Genomic DNA, 16,938 nt, shown 5'->3' on the forward strand with positions numbered 1-16,938 from the left:
CAGAAGCACTGCCAAATCTAGGTTGGTGAGTCTGGGTCAATTTTGCGCAAAATTCTATTCATGATTAATGGGTTTACAATAACCTAAGAAAGACTTCTCCAGTGCTCTATAGGAAATATAACAATACTATACTGGTAGTCCTTGAGTTACAATGTTTCAAGTTGTGATATTTGAAGTTATGATGACAATAACAGTTACGATATTTTCAATGTTACCATTGAATTGAATACAGAATTTAGGCCAAAGGCCAAGCACTGGGATGTATGAGGTCATTCAGTGCTGAAACGGAAATTGACAGTAAAAGGTTGGAAAGGTGTAACAGTGGGAAAACCTCGCTGTTGCACTATGAATCAATTGTAAGGAGAGGGTGAAAAGTAAGATGAAAGAAAGAGAATATGAAAGGAGGTACTGTAAAAGGAACGAAAGGGGTTGCAGCTAGGAGCCGAAGGCACACTGCAAAGAACCTTGAGTAATGCCTACAGTGCACCACATGAAGTGTGCTGATGGCACTACCCCCCTATGGGGTCAATGTTACAATGACAATACCAATATGACAAATATTTTAAATCTCGCGCAATGGGCTCTGGCAGCAGAGTACGGTACAATACATTGCCCCAAGAAGCTGGGATGTATGAATCTCTTGCCCTGACCTATCCCTCATTTGTACTTGCTGTCTGCAGAGTTAAGTTGGGTCTGTGTTGGTGCGTGATTTTTTTCCATTTTGAACTGTTTAAAATGCAAATTTGTGTAAGATCAGTGTGTCTTCCAAATGCCCAAGTGAATCTCCTGCTGGTGGTGTGATGAAGAAGAGGCATTCCATCACTTTAGAGCAGAAAGTGAAAATTATCAACCAGCAGTCACGGCCATCGTACGTGACGAGCATCTATCACAGTCAACTGTATCCACCATCATTAAAGACAAGATGTGGATAATGGATGCTGCAAAGGCATCTGCTTCAATTCATTCAACGATTATAACAAAGAGGTGGTCAGGGCCTTTGGAAAAATGGAGCAGTTGTTGGTCACGTGGATGAAGGACCAGATACAAAAGCGGATGCCACTCAGCCTCTTGACCATTCAAACAAAGGCGAGTTTGCTTTGTGAGGAACTAAAGAAAAACTATGATGATACCCACAACAAAGATTTTGTAGCAAGTCATGGATAGTTTCAGCATTTCATAACCCACCATAATTTTCATAGTGCGAAAATTAGCGGTGAAGCAGCAAGCACTGCTGCTGACGGAGCCACTAAATTTAAGGATGCTTTGCATAAGATCATCATTGATGAAGGGTACTTGCCAGAGTAAATCTTCAATGTTGACAAAACAGAACTGTATTGGAATGGATGCCTCAATAGTCCTACACCCACAAAGAGGCAATAACGATGCCCTGGTTTAAGGCACACAAAGATTGACTAACTCTTCTGTTTGGGGGAAATGTGGCTTGGAATAAACTCGCCATTCATGATTCATCACTCCGCAAATCCAAGGGCATTAGCAAGAATCAGCCAACATACCCTTTCTGCGCATTACGGGCATAATAAGAAAGCATGGACCTCTGGTTTGTGCATTGCTTTATTCCAGAAGTGAAGGAATATTGTAGTGAAAACAACATCCCCTTCAAACTTCTACTGATTCTTGACAACGCTCCTGGCCAACCTTGGCACATGGGAGATATTAACGAGAACGTAAAAGTTGTGTTTCTTCCACCAAACACAACTTCTCTCATACAACCAATGGATCAGGGCACCATGGCTACATTCAAGGCCAATTATCTTCAGAACACGTTTGCTCAGGCTGTTCAGGCTACGGATAATGAGAAAAAAGAGCTCAAGGAATTCAATGTTCTTTGCAAGGAATTCAATGTTCTGAACGCCATTCTGAACATCAGAAGGGTGTGGAAGGAGGTAAAGAAAGAATGTATGAATGGAATTTGGAAAAATCTGCTAAAAGTGTATGTGAACTCATTTAAAGGTTTCGTTAAGGATGGAGCATTTGTGAAAATTAATAAAAGGATCTTGTAAGTTGGGAAAAGTTTAGATTTAGAACTTGAAGAGGAAGATATCCTAGATCTCAGAGATGTAAAAGTTGTAGAGCTAATGGCAGAAGATTTAATTGAGCTTGCAGATGAGAGAAAAAAAGAAGAGGAAGAAGAAATTGAAGAAGAGCCAGAGCAAAAGTTTACGACAAAGACAATGGCGAAGCATTTTCCTCAAATGAACATGGTATGAACCTGTTTGGTAAAATGGATGTGAATTTGGAACAATTTGCTAAAGGTGAGAAAGGGCTTCAAAACATTCTTGTATGTTACATAGTCATTTACAAAGAATGAAAAACAACGGACTGTGCAAGCTACAATGGATGCCTTCCAAGAAAACGACTCCCATGCCATCCCCTTCCACCAAATTTGCGCTTCAACCCTCTACGTCTCATGAACTACCAGCTGAAAAGGAGCGAACTGATGAACCTGCTGCTTTATCATTGCCATCCTCCTCTTCTGATATTTACTAGTCCATCATAAACATCAACAGCCTGACATTGTTCAACTACTCTGATGACGGACTGAATCTTGGAGAGTAAGTACATGCCCGATTCCTGTTTGTGTTATGCAATTTCTCTGTACTGTATTATCATAAATCAATCTGAACTGAACCTCCAAAATTAGCTGATATTAATAATTAAAAATAAAAAGAATTAACAGTACCGTATATGTATAGAGTATACTGCATAGTGTAAGCTATGCTACCATATATTTATAGATTATACTGTATAGTGTGGGCTAGGCTGCCTCCAACTTACGATATTTTCAACAAACAATGGGTCCATTGTAACACATCCTCATTGTAACAAGGGGGAATACCTGTACAGTATTACTACTGTATGTTGCAAATTCACCCCATCAAACGTTCACTATACACAAATCCAACATTGCACTGGAGATAGGATAAAGAGAATTCATTACTTATATATTTACCTCACCTAAAACAACTGTATACATTGGGTCCCCACTAGATCGCGGATGAGCAATCATGCCTTTAATTAATCAGGTTTTTCTGTGGAACTTATCTTCAAATATATCACGGAAAATTCACTAATTTGTGAGTTTTTTTTTGTAGAGCAATATTCACAATTACTGTATTTTCATTTTATTTTCATAATTGAATACATTTTTATGATAAAAAATTATTTACATTACTAATTTTCAAATAATATTAATGTAAACAAAGCAAAACATCAATAAAATGCTAAATTAAAATCCTGCAAAATAAAAAAAACTGCAAAATATCAATAAAATGTTATTTCACTTACAGAATCCATTTATACTGCATTATTATATTGATCTATTATCATCCTAATATGTATAAAAAAACAATCGTCCCAACATCTGTAATTGCTTTTGCTGATGTAAACATATGTACGTAGGTACGTGTTGCCATATATTTTTCTTTCTCAGGTTTACTGTACCCTACTTCATTACAAGTTTAGTTGACTCTATGATTATCACACATTAAAACAGTACACAAGAGAATATTTTATCACTGTCGATGTTTCATCTCTAATCACCATAAAAATATTTAAAATCTGAATTTCATACGTAAGCAACACAAGGTTATACTCTCTTCCCCAGCCTGTCAAGTCAAGTCTCGTCCCCAACTACTGTGCTGAGACTTCAATTGTCAACACCAGTCCTCTCTCTCTCTCTCTTTCTTAATGAAATATGAATTACTGTATCATAAACTTTTTATGTACAAAATTAAAAATAATTCCATTAACCCTTAAACGCCGAGCCTCTATTTACAAAAACGTCTCCCGTATGCCGGGCGTTGGGAGTTAAGCGCCCAAGCGGAAAAAATTTTTTCAAAAAATCACAGCACGCTTAGTTTTCAAGATTAAGAGTTCATTTTGGCTCCTTTTTTTGTCATTGCCTGAAGTTTAGTATACAACCATCAGAAATGAAAAAATATCATTATCATATATAAATATTGAAATATATGACAGCACAAAAAAAATTTTCATATATAATCTTATACAAATCGCGCTGTAGAAAACGGTTAAAGCTAACGGATTATTTTTTTTCTTTGTATTGTACACTAAATTGCGATGATTTTGGTATATAACAAATTGTAAAACGATCAAAGCAACACAGAGAAAATATTATCACAATATGATGCATGAATCCGTAACGTGCGGACGTAAAAAAATGTTTTTTTCAAAAATTCACCAAAAATCGAAATATTGTGCTAGAGACTTCCTGTTTGTTGAAAAATGAAGCTAATTGATTGAATATACTAGACTGTAAGTGTTTTAGCTTACAATTGCAGTTTTCGACCATTTCGGTTGAGTTAAAGTTGACCGAAGGTCGAATTTTTTCTATTTATCGTAATTTATATGAGAATATTTCAAAACTGATAAAAGCTACAACCATGAGTTATTTTCTGTTGTATTCTACATGAAATTGCGTACATTTTCATATATAAAAGTTTATGTAACGACTAATATAAAACGGTGCAAACATTACAACAACGTGACGAAAGAATTTCTGAGATGTTCGGCCAAGTTACCGCGTGGACGTAAGGAAAATGTTTTTTTCAAAAATTCACCATAAATCGAAATATTGTGCTAGAGACTTCCAATTTATTGCAAAATTAAGGTAAATGAGTGAATATTACTAGAATGTAAGAGTTTTAGCTTACAATTGCGTTTTTCGACCATTTCGGTCGAGTTAAAGTTGACCGAAGGTTGAAATTTTGGCAGTTATCTTGATTTATGTGAAAATATTTCAAAACTGATAAAAGCTACAACCATGAATTATTTTCTGTTGTATTCTACCTGAAATTGCGCACATTTTCATATATAAAAGTTTATGTAACGACTAATGTAAAACAATGCAAACATTACGACAACGTGACGAAAGAATTTCTGAGATGTTCGGCCGAGTTACAGCGCAGAGCGTAAGGAAAAGTTTTTTTTCAGAAATTCACCATAAATCGAAATATTGTGCTAGAGACTTCCAGACTGTTGCAAAATGAAGGTACATGATTGAATATTACTAGAATTTAAGAGTTTTAGCTTATAATTGCGTTTTTTTACCATTTTGGTCGAGTTAAAGTTGACCGAAGGTTGAAATTTTGGCAGTTATCGTGATTTATATGAAAATATTTCAAAACTGATAAAAGCTACAACCATGAGTTATTTTCTGTTGTATTCTACATGAAATTGCGTACATTTCCATATTAGTGCAGCAGATAATTGCATATTTCATAAGAATCGTTCAGATAGTGAAACAAGCATGAAATTTTGCACAAGTGCTCTTTAAAGTTCCCTCTATCAGAAAAGGGCGCTGTACGCAAAAAATTAATATGGCGGCCAAATTCCAAGATGGCGGCCAGTATCGACAGATTTTGGCTAATTTTTTCACTAGAATGGCATGTATTTGCTTCTAGCAATATGGTAAAGCTCTTCCATACTATTTCTTGTGAATATTATGTTTCTGTAGCTTCCCAGTACAGTTTACCTTTAAATATGGGGGCTATATGGCTGCCAAGAAAAGGTAGAAACAATAATTATAATGAGAAATAATGCCCGTTCAACAATTATCGTTTTAAGCATGGATCTTGGTTTCTGTGGTTTTAGATCCTAATGAGGCCATCTCTTTCGAATAACTCATCAATTTTGAAGGAAAATTAATAAATGTAAAAGAGTGTATGTCTGCACACAACCAGGGCACACTGGTGACATCACTGCTGTGTAACTCAGCATGGGGTTCAGTGCCAGCTAATCCAGCTTTACTAATCCTGTAGTCTTAGACTAGTAGTTGTAGTATAGTTTAGTTTAGTGTCCCAAATGCTTTCTAACAGCCCCAGACCAGCTATAGTTAGATAGCCGCACCTGAATAGACAGGATGTGCCAGCGCGGGAGAGCCGAGCCAAGGGTATGGGGCTGTACATGATGGTTCATGTACTTACCCGGATGGTGTACAGATCACACGGGACTTAAATGGCACTGGATGAATGATCGGGCTAGATGTAGGGAGACCGAACCTAGTTGAATCCCATACAGGAATGTGTGCTTTGTTTAAGGTGGTAAAGGATAACCCCTCGGCCTTAATCAAAAGTGAAATCATGGCAGAATGTGATGCCAATCCAATATTGAGCAGTAGAAAAACAAACTGGAGTTTGTGTTGTCTTTGTCAGAAGGACAAAAGAGGTGAGCACTTGACATCACCTCCAAGTCATCATGTCCTAGACCATGATGGGTACACAATGCTGGCAAGGAACATTCCCATGTTCAGTGAAATTAATGAAATGCCACTGATAATGGATCCAGCAAGGCTGGATGAAGGTGATGGCATAGAGGCCACTCTCAGGAAAAATGCAGCAAAATACCATGTGAAGACTGATGTCCTCATTGTAGATGGATCAGCTTTGGTCCATGCCTTGCCACCAAAGAAAGGAAAGACCTTTGAGGGCTATGCACTTTGCGACTTCTTGCCTGTGATACAATCCTATAGCAGCAAGTACACATCATCACATCTTGTATTTGATGTATACAATACATCCAGCCTCAAAGCTGAGACCAGGCTCCAACGTGGTCAAGGAGGAAGGCGCAAGGTGACAGACAAGAACACAATTCCATCCAACTGGCGCAATTTCCTAAGACACGATGCCAACAAGACAGAGTTGTTCCAGTTCCTGGCAGACAAAGTTGCCCAGATGTCTGCCACAAATGTTGTCATTGCCACGAAAGGGTCTGCTGTCCTCAGCACTCATGAGGCTAGTCTTCAGGGACTGGAAAAGTGCTCTCATGAGGAAGCTGACACCGCATCTTTCTCCATGCCAAATATGCCACAGAACATGGAGCCAAGACCATCACGGTTAAAGCAAATGACACAGATGTTCTTGTCGTTGCAGTCAGTGCTTTCTCCACTCTCCACAATCTAGGGCTAGAGAAGCTATGGGTGGCATTTGGCCAAGGCCAGAGCCTGCGCTGGATTGCTGTGCATGACCTGTGCAACTCTCTGGGCCAGGAGAAGGTGAATGGCATGCTCTTCTTCCATGCGTTCACAGGCTGTGATACAGTGTCAGCCTTCCGGAGCAAGGGCAAGAAGACCGCCTGGCAGACATGGAACATCTTTCCAGAGGCCTCCACTGTGTTCTCCAAACTGAGTCACTACCCTCTCAGAGTGGAAGAGAGTGACCTGAAGGTCCTGGAGAGGTTTGTCATACTTATGTATGAAAGATCCAGCACTGCTGGCACTGTGGATGAGGCTAGACTTGATATGTTTGCCAGAAAACAAAGGGCATATGAGGCCATTCCACCAACCAGGGGAGCTCTCCTCCAACACACCAAGCGTGCTGCGTACCAGGCTGGTTGTGTGTGGGGCAGGCCACCAGTGTCAGCCACAGCCAGAGAACCCTGCTGAGTGGGGATGGCAAAAGTCTGGTGAAGCATGGCAAGTCCTCTGGACAACCAACTCGCCCTTAGCCAAGAGTTGCCAACAGCTTACCAAATGTGGATGCAAAGCAGGCTGTCGGGAAAGGTGCAAGTGCTACAAGCTGGGTCTTCCCTGCACAGCTCTGTGCACTTGCAAATGTGAAGTCTAGATAAATATTGCCCTCTCTTCAGTAGATAATCTAGCTTGAGCATCCAACGTGTCATGCTATGCCTACCTTCTTATCCTCAATTTTTCAAAGGTGTAGGTTGAGAGACCTATACATAGATTGGTTGGCGTTTAGTCCGTATTTCTCTTCTTTTCTTTTTATGGTTACAGTCTTAGACACAATGTTGTATGTGACCATACCATTACTATTTCAGCTGAAAATAGCATATTAGTTAAACTGTCTGATCACATGAATATACCATTAAATAAAAACAGTTGGTCTCTATGTCTGCTAGCGCTGTGGATAGAAAAAAACTTTTATGGCAACCATTTTGTACGCCATCTTGGTTACAATTCATTTAGTAAGGGTTTTCAATAAAATGTGTGGTATGGAACATTTTTATAACCTAAAAGTCGAGGTTTAAAAAAAAAAAAACTGGCATATTCCATCCAATAGATGCTCCCAAACCAGTGAATCTCAACATAGATGGCGGCCATTTTGAAAAATAGCCGCCATCTTGGATTTTCAGGTGGCCAGCGCCCTTTTCTAAGAGAGCGTAGTCTTAGGAATGTTTGTGCCAAATTTCATGCTTGTTTCACTATCTGAACGATTTTTACAGCAATCTGCTGCACTATATATAAAACTTTATGTAACGACTAATATAAAATGGTGCAAACATTACGACAACGTGACGAAAGAATTTCTGGCGCGGACGTAAGGAAAAAGTTTTTTCAAAAATTCATCATAAATCGAAATATTGTGCTAGAGACTTCCAATTTGTTGCAAAATGAAGGTAAATGATTGAATATTACTAGAATGTAAGAAGAGTTTTAGCTTACAATTGCGTTTTTTTACCATTTCGGTCGAGTCAAAGTTGACCGAAGGTTGAAATTTTGGCAGTTATCGAGATTTATATGAAAATATTTCAAAACTGATAAAAGCTACGATCATGGGTTGTATTTTGTTGTATTTTACACGAAATTGCGCACATTTTCATATATAAAACTTTACGTAACGGCTAATATAAAACAGTGCAAAAATTACGACAAAATGACGAAAGAATTTCTGAAATTTTCGGCTGAGTTACTGCGCGGACGTAAGGAAAAAGTTTTTTTCAAAAATTCACCATAAATCGAAATATTGTGCTAGAGACTTCCAATTTGTTGCAAGATGAAGGTAAATGATTGAATATTACTAGAATGAAAGAGTTTTAGCTTACAATTGCATTTTTCTACCATATCGGTCGAGTCAAAGTTGACCGAAGGTTGAAATTTTTTGTAGTCGACGTACGGTACATCCACTTGGCACCCAACAGACAATTTTAGTCGACGTATGATAAGTCCAGTAGGCGTTTAAGGGTTAATACATTAATTTCTTTTAGCAACTAAAAAATTATTTTCCTAATTCTTTTGGTAGTAGGCTCAATCAGCTGATTCTCAGAACGTAAACATTACACGTCAGGACGGTCAGTTTTTTTATACATATTATAATGGTAACAGATCAATATAATAATACAGTGTTAATGTATTCTGTAAGTGAAAAAACATTTTATCAGCATTTTGCTGTGTTGACATTAATATTAATATTTGAAAATTAGTAAATCATTGTAGCATGTACATACACAAGAGAATATTTAATCACTGTTGACTGCATTTATAATTTGTTTTTTTTGTCAAAGCATTTTTAAATATTTAAGTACTGTATAGTATTTAACTCTACTTGTGAATTCCCAATGTTTCCCCATCTGTAAAAAGAAAACAGGACAGTTTCAATACTGTATGAGAGAAAATGGCTGTGCTTGAATGTAAGGGGGACTTGAGTTTAGTTTTCAAATGTAGCTGTAAGCCATATAGAGGTTGTTTCGAAATTAGAGCCCCCCTCTACAGCATAAACTAAAATTGATACGGACAAAAAACAAAAGTAATTCAGAACAGGTATTCATTTAAGTTTCTCTCTGAATATTTATATTTTGTGTGGCCTCCATCTGCGTGTACCACAGCCTGCATTCTTGAGGGGTATGATTTCAGCAAATTGCAAAAAAGCTGAGACTCAAACTCCATTTCCCTTAGCACTTCGGTCACCTCTCTTCACAGGTCGTTGAGGCTTGGTATACCATCATAGTTCACTGTGCATGCTTCAACATGATCCTTTAAGATACTACCAATGTTTTCACACATTAAGGTCAGGGAGCTTCCTGGAAATTCACTTGACGAGAAGAAATCGATACCACTGTTTTGAAGCAGCTCCTGTGTCTGAGAAGCCTTGAAACATGGTGCCTTATCATGCAAAAATGTGACTTCTTCAACAGATAACACATTTTCAGGATCTTTGAGGAAAGGAAATACTCCACCAGTAAGCACACTTTCTCTGAAGTATTTGCCATTCCATGACTGTCCTTTTTCTTTGATGATCCACATTAACTGTTTGGCTGTGAAACAGTGAAAAATTCCCAAACATTCAGGAAATTTCACAACTTGGCGATAGCACACGTCATTGCTGATATCATCCAACTTTGCAGCCCAAATGATGTCATTTTTATGATTTGGCTTCCTAACCGTGTAAATGATGAATTCATCTGATGCAGCAACATGGAGAAAGTCAGCTTCATCCCAATCTTTAAGAAATGAACCACAAAACCATGCACGGTCTTCTCTCTGTTGCTGAGTGATGTTGGGCTTGCTGATAACATGAAATGGCTTGATACCAGATTTTTTCAATTCACGATGTACAGCACTATAACTTCTCTTCTTTCCCCTTTTTGTTTCTAGTTCAAGCACTAATTTACGTAAAGACTTTCTTGGTCTACCCACTGCCTCAGCTATGATGTCTTTTGACTCCTGAGAAAGTATTTCAGGCCTTCCAAGATTTTCACTCTTTTCGCGATGACAGTCATATGGATTTTTGTTCCAGTTTCTTTTAACAAAGGATTCATCTCTTTCAATGTATATAGCTAACCAGGAACGTGAAATGAAGGATGCGCCAGCATCCCTGGCCTCTCTGAAGGTTATAGCCCGGATTCAGTCAATCCATCTGACTTCCTCCGAGTCGTTAGCCATGGCTGTATCTAACTCTGTCACTCAGTCTGTTAATACAAGAAATGTAAAATGAAAAACAGCTTAATAGAAACTTAAAATAATGTACTTGGAGATAGGCTATAGCAGAAAACTTCATAACTTTCCATTTGTTCTGTGGAGGGGGGGGGCTCTAATTTCGAAACACCGGGTACTTTTAAGGGTAATGTTGTCAGGTGACTTTGATGATGGTTTAAGGTATATTTGGTGTTTGAACTATTAAAATAGGCAGCTATAAGCATTTTTGAGGGGGGGGTAAGGTCTTTGGTGTTTCAACTATTGAAATAGCCAGTTATAAGCATCTTTAGAGGGGATACCAAATTAACACACATTTTCACTTAATGCAGGTGGTTGTGGTCCCTAATGCCAACAATTACCGGGGACATACTGTATCTAATAATGGCATGGACAACATATTTTCTAACAATACCCATAAACACCATCACACTTGTTTATAACACACAAATAAGCTAAACTTCATGGTTATTGTACAATACCTGTAAGAGGTGGCTTGTGAGAATGCAGACCACTTGGTACACTGCAAATAACTCTACCATCATGTAAATTTCTGCAACAGCCATTTAAACCCCGTTTCCTTGCTAGTAGAATGCGTTCGTAAGGTAGTTTACCATGAGCCTGCATACATAATGGTGTGACTGGTTCCCCTCCTCGTGTCAACTGTGAAAATAAAATTCTCAGAAATCTGAAAATAAACACTGGAGTCACTAAAAATAAGTTTGTGCAGAAAAATATTCTCAGTCCGAGTACAGTATAGTGCAATAAACACACTATTCTGCCTTTGAAAGGATGAAGCTTCTTCATGTATTTTTTCTTATAAACCAACATACATTTCTCTCATTGACCATCAGTCTCAACTAAAATGTATTATTATTATTATTACTGCTGAAGTTTAACAACACAAATGCATTTAAGGGTATTAACATCACTATCATGAAAACTGTTTTGACAGTAAAAGTTTTTGTACAAACATTCATCATACAATAGTTTTTAACTATGCAGGGATTCCTCTAGGTGCAAGAAGCAAGGAATTAAAAAAAGAATGGTTCCACCCCATATGCACAGACAACTCCCTTTTACTTGATGTATTTATCCGTGTTCCTTATCCTACTATGCACCTTCATTGAGTATGGAAATGTTGCCTTACCCTCTAGGTTTTTTTTTTGTTACATGTCTCGCTTCATTGTTTCTGGTTTTGCTGTCTTTTGTATTGATCATGCCTTCGCTGCCTGCTCGTGGCCTCTAATGATACTCCAGTGTGCTGTGGTTGGTGCTCCTTTAGTGAATTTTCTTGCAAAATATGCTTGTGATTTGCCTGCAATACGTGAGTTATTCTGTCTGAGTTTCCCTATGTACAATAGGTACATTGTTACAAGTCTTTAGATTTCTTCAGAAGTTATTATAACCTCCAAGTTATATAGACATAAATTGTACCCCATGTTTTGGGAAGCATGGTTGCTGGAACAAAAGAAATTGTGAACCTTGTTGACCATCCCTTCATCTGTTCATTAACCAAAGGGTGTTGATCCCCCTAATGGAACACAAAGAGAATCTTCTATGCTGACTCACTCCTCTAGCTTTGGCTGTATCCCTTTTTAACCCCCTGAAGAAATATTGCCACTGCCTACGTTCTTTCCAAAAATAATCCTTGAGATGAGTGACAGCAAACGTTCACTACACAATGGAGATAACTATCAGACCAATTTGGGAGTGGTGATCTACTGAAAAACCAAACAACTTCAATTAGGCTAAACCCATTTGAACTGTCCAGGGCGTCCGACTCTGATGCGCCAGGGTAGTGGCCATAACAACATTGACGAATAAGTCTTGCCTAAAAAGGATGGTTTATACGATCTAACCAATCAAGCACTCAGCTTCCACATAGACCTACTCGCTCTCCTTGAAAATAACCAAAAGTTGCCCTAATTTCCTTATGCCCTCCTTCACAGTTGCTTGCATAGGCTTAGAGGAAGCAAACACGCAATGTGATGTTTAGTAGCTGTCTGAAAAGCATCACAAGAAAGACCTCCCTTCAGGCGTAGAATCATGAGTGCTGAATGACGCTGCCAAAGTCCTAATCTACAATGGCACTTGCCAAGTATCCTGTAGCAAAATCCAGGTGTCACTCCGCCTTGCACAGTCCTTCATATCGAACTGAACTGTTCCCTGTGTTAATATCCAACATCAAGAAGTCATGGCTGAGTAATTAAGGCTCACTGCTTAAATTTTACAATCGTGCCAGTTTAGTCTTGTCTTGCAGTACAGTATATATGATACTGTAATCCCTAAATAACCCATTAAACTATTCTAGTGTGCATTCACATGTATTTTAAGTTAATTTTAGTTCTTTCCTTTTCAAAGAGTAATATAAAATTCTAGTGTCTTACTACTGTTTCATAAGTCATTATATATATATATATATATATATATATATATATATATATATATATATATATATATATTTTGACTTATATTATGAAACAGTAGTAAGACTATATATATATATATATATATATATATATATATATATATATATATATATATATATATATATATATATATATATATATATATATATATATATATATATATATATATATACATATATATACATATATATATATATATATATATATATATATATATATATATATATATATATATATATATATATATATATATATATATATATATATATATATATATATATATATATATATATATATATATATATATATACATATACATATACACACTCACTCATTCACTCTAGTGGCTGTTGAGTGCTGCATCTTTCTAGTCATTCACAGGAGCCTCCATTCCCAATTCTCTTAGATCTCTTAACATATTATCTTTCCATCTCATCCTCGGTCTCCTCACCAGTCTTCTCATTTCTATTGATCATTCCATAATGACTTTAGGCATTCTTCCCTCTTCCATTCTACCCACATCCTGGCCAACATATCCTCTGCGACCTTACACAGCCAGTTATTAGCAGTTGTCTGGTAAAATCTCTTATTTCTTTGTTCCACCTTCTTCTCCGAGCACCTTCATTCATATCGTAAATGGGACCTGTTATTCTATGCAAGATATTATTTTCACAAACCAGTAGGCTCTGTTCTTGACATTTAGTCAGTGTCCAGGTCTCACAACTATATAATAATATTGGCCTGATAATGGTGTTGTAAATTCTTAATTTGGTAGACCTTGTGATGTTTCTTCTCTTTAAAGGATGGTACAGGCTTACAAAGCATCTGTTCCCTGCTGTAATTCTAACAAAAACTCTCTCCACATCATTTCTGGATGTTAACACACTTCCTAAATATTTACATTCCCTTACATTCTCAATATCTACCATATTTTGTTGTTGTTGTTGGTTGTTCACTGACAATCTCATCATTTTGGTTATACTTTCACTGATTTCTAGTCCCAATCTGGCAGCAGTTTCTTTGAATGGTACAGTATAGTATTTTATATATCTGTACCTAAGAAAACATCATCATCTGCAAGGGCAAGGACTTTGGCATTTGTATCTTCCAAGATGACAACACTCTCAACTTCCTCGATACTCTACATTATTTTCTCTAAAATTAGATAAACAACATTGGAGAAAGAAGGCATCCCTGTCTCAACCTTTTTTAATTTCAAAATATTCCGCCCCTTTCCTTCCCACCTGAACACAACTCTTACTACTCCTGTAGCACGCTTTTACCAAGTTTATAAACTTTTCTTGTATACCCAATTCCTTCATAATATTCCACACTGATGGTCTATGGATGCTATCATATGCTTGTTTAAAGTCTACAAAAACCTGCCACATATCTATTATACTCCCAGTGTTTTTCCATTATCTGTCTAATAAAAATCTGGTCAATTGTTGATTTTCTGACTCGACATTGATATTCGCCATAGGCTGTCTCTATGTAAAGTCCCAATTTATCTTTTATAAATTTGGCTAGTACCTTATACAGTAGCAGGTTGGCAGAAATGTAATCCCTCTATAATTGATACAGTCTGCCAAATCTCCCTTTCTGATAGCGTAGTCGCTTGTTTCGTCCTCAAGGAGTTACCTTGCGCATGCGCTCCGCCCTCTTGTTTACAACTGGGCCGTTAAAGATCAAGGAGCCATAACTCTCTTTTGGTCTATAGCAAACGGTTTATGCTGTTACCAGTGCTCTGAAAAAATTCAACTTTTTTCTCTGATTTCATTATTGAGGATCATGGAAACATCAAAAACAGCAGGAAAAGTGCTCAACATTAAGTTCCAGTTAAAAATTTCAGTTTTAAACTTTTGGAATTTATAATTTATTTGTGAAAGCCAGAACTCAGCTCATTGATTGCTGCCTAGTTTTGTAAAGCAAAAATTGTTTTAAATTCTAACAATGTTTTAGCTAAAAGAAATGTTCCACAACTTATCATTAATATAGAAAATCCTCTCAGGTTATATGATGTCTACAATAATCTAGGCAGTAAGAGAGAATACTTTAGGTTAATAGTGAATGTAGTCTGTAGCCTGTCCTAGGATTACGTATCCTTAAGTGGCCTAGCTTAGAATGAGGACCCTAGGATCAGATAATAACAATATCTGGGCAAAATAAATCAATAGCCTAACAATCAGGCTACATATTAGTATAATTTTTTCCTTTTATATAAGCCTGTGCACTTAAGCATGAGCTAAATAATCCAGGACTAGCCTAAGCATTACCTTATATCAAGTAAAGTGATAACTTGTTATGAAACATCCCATATTTGGACTAAATTGTTAGCCTAGACCATGTAACCTAGGACTAGATTAAATAGTAATCTGTGCTGAATGAGATGGTAATCCAGCCTTAAGGCTACATACTAAGGTAATTGTGTTTTGTGTAGCCTATACCCTCAAGTGTGAATTAAATAATCCAGATTAGGCAGTAGCCTACATTACAGTAAGTTATAGCCTGGCTATAAGGTTACACATTAGTGAGTTACTGTTTTATATAGTAGACCAAACAGCCTAGGATTGGATATAAACAACAACCTGGGTTAGACAAAAAATAGTAGACTAACTTTAAGGTTACATATTAGTATACATTTAAGAGTGATCTATAATAATCTGAATTAGGCAATCCCCTATACTAGGCTAAGAAAGAACAAATAAGCCTAAGATTTTATATATAAACAGTATCCTAGGCACAATAAAATAACTTGGTATTTTACGACTCGGTAGCATATCTGTAAGGCTACATACTAGTAGGGTCTTATGTAGCGTATATCCTTAAAGGTGATATAAACCTAGAACAGCTATTAGCCTAACCAGATTAAGGAGGAACCCCTTTTTAAGGAATATCCTACTATTAGACTAAAACAGCGATGGCCGAATATCAGATTAAAGGGTAATCTCAGCCACATAAAACAGAAAACCAGATTATGAGGGGATTATTTTTTATGTCCTTAAGTTTTAAATAAGCCTAAAATAGGTAGCGGCCTAGAATAGGTTAAGCGAGAACCTTCTAAGAAATCCTCTATTCTTAGCTTAACGTAGATTATATTACAAGCACTAACCTAAGCTATATAAAACAGTAGCTTGGGTTAGTTAAACAAATCATTTCATAGCAGTTAGTCTGAATGGCATAACAATTAGAATTAAAATTTTCAATTAGCCATTGCAAAAGGACTAACAGTGTATGCATGAAATATAGCCATATACATGTATGAAAACTAACCTAAACCTTAGAGGGTTTAAGTTAACAGATTTTTAATTAAATGTATTACAACTGCACACTTCTAATCAAGTTAACCTGTAATATGAAAACTATATGAACTACAGAAGTGTCCCTCATTTAAAAACAATTAATACTAACTAGTTTCTAATAACTTGTTTTATATGACTACAGGGCCGCCATTAGGCAGGATCATCAGTTCAAGTGTTCTGTAGCAAATTGCTTAGTTCACCTTTTGCCAGTGGGTACAGCCCATACCACCTGCCATTAGCATAGTCCTTGTAAAAAACAAGGAAAACTTGCTTGGTCGCCAGATGTGGGCGAGATTTGTAGTATGCTTCTGGCAACAAGTTTTAAGGAAGAAAAAACTCCTTTCAAGCTACCTTGATGGGTCTTACGGTTCAGTAGGGGTGGGGAAGGGGGATATTATATCTTTCCGGCAGAACTCTGGCAGCAGATATTTAACCCTTTCACAGAACAACATCAATGTTTGGGCCAAAACCCAGTAACATCAGTCCCCGGTACCTCCCAGGTTAACCTAGCGGAGGAAGT

The 16,938-nt window shown here is 37.1% G+C and overlaps 1 protein-coding gene across 20 annotated transcripts in view; it reads right to left on the minus strand.

Annotated features, from left to right (window-relative positions):
* Mettl4 (Methyltransferase like 4) overlaps window positions 1-16,938 on the minus strand; it is a 169,662-nt gene that overhangs the window by 6,580 nt on the left and 146,144 nt on the right. For 19 of the 20 annotated variants that reach the window (XM_067130293.1, XM_067130265.1, XM_067130274.1 and 16 more), the window contains one exon: window positions 11,167-11,347. In XM_067130293.1, coding sequence (XP_066986394.1) covers window positions 11,167-11,347 — 181 coding nt within the window. Of the gene's footprint in view, window positions 1-11,166; window positions 11,348-11,834; window positions 12,003-16,938 lie in introns of all 20 variants that reach the window. The other variant, XR_010857642.1, reaches the window with a different exon arrangement.

The sequence above is a fragment of the Macrobrachium rosenbergii genome, chromosome 3 (genome assembly GCF_040412425.1).
Source record: "Macrobrachium rosenbergii isolate ZJJX-2024 chromosome 3, ASM4041242v1, whole genome shotgun sequence".
Classification (NCBI taxonomy): domain Eukaryota; kingdom Metazoa; phylum Arthropoda; class Malacostraca; order Decapoda; family Palaemonidae; genus Macrobrachium; species Macrobrachium rosenbergii.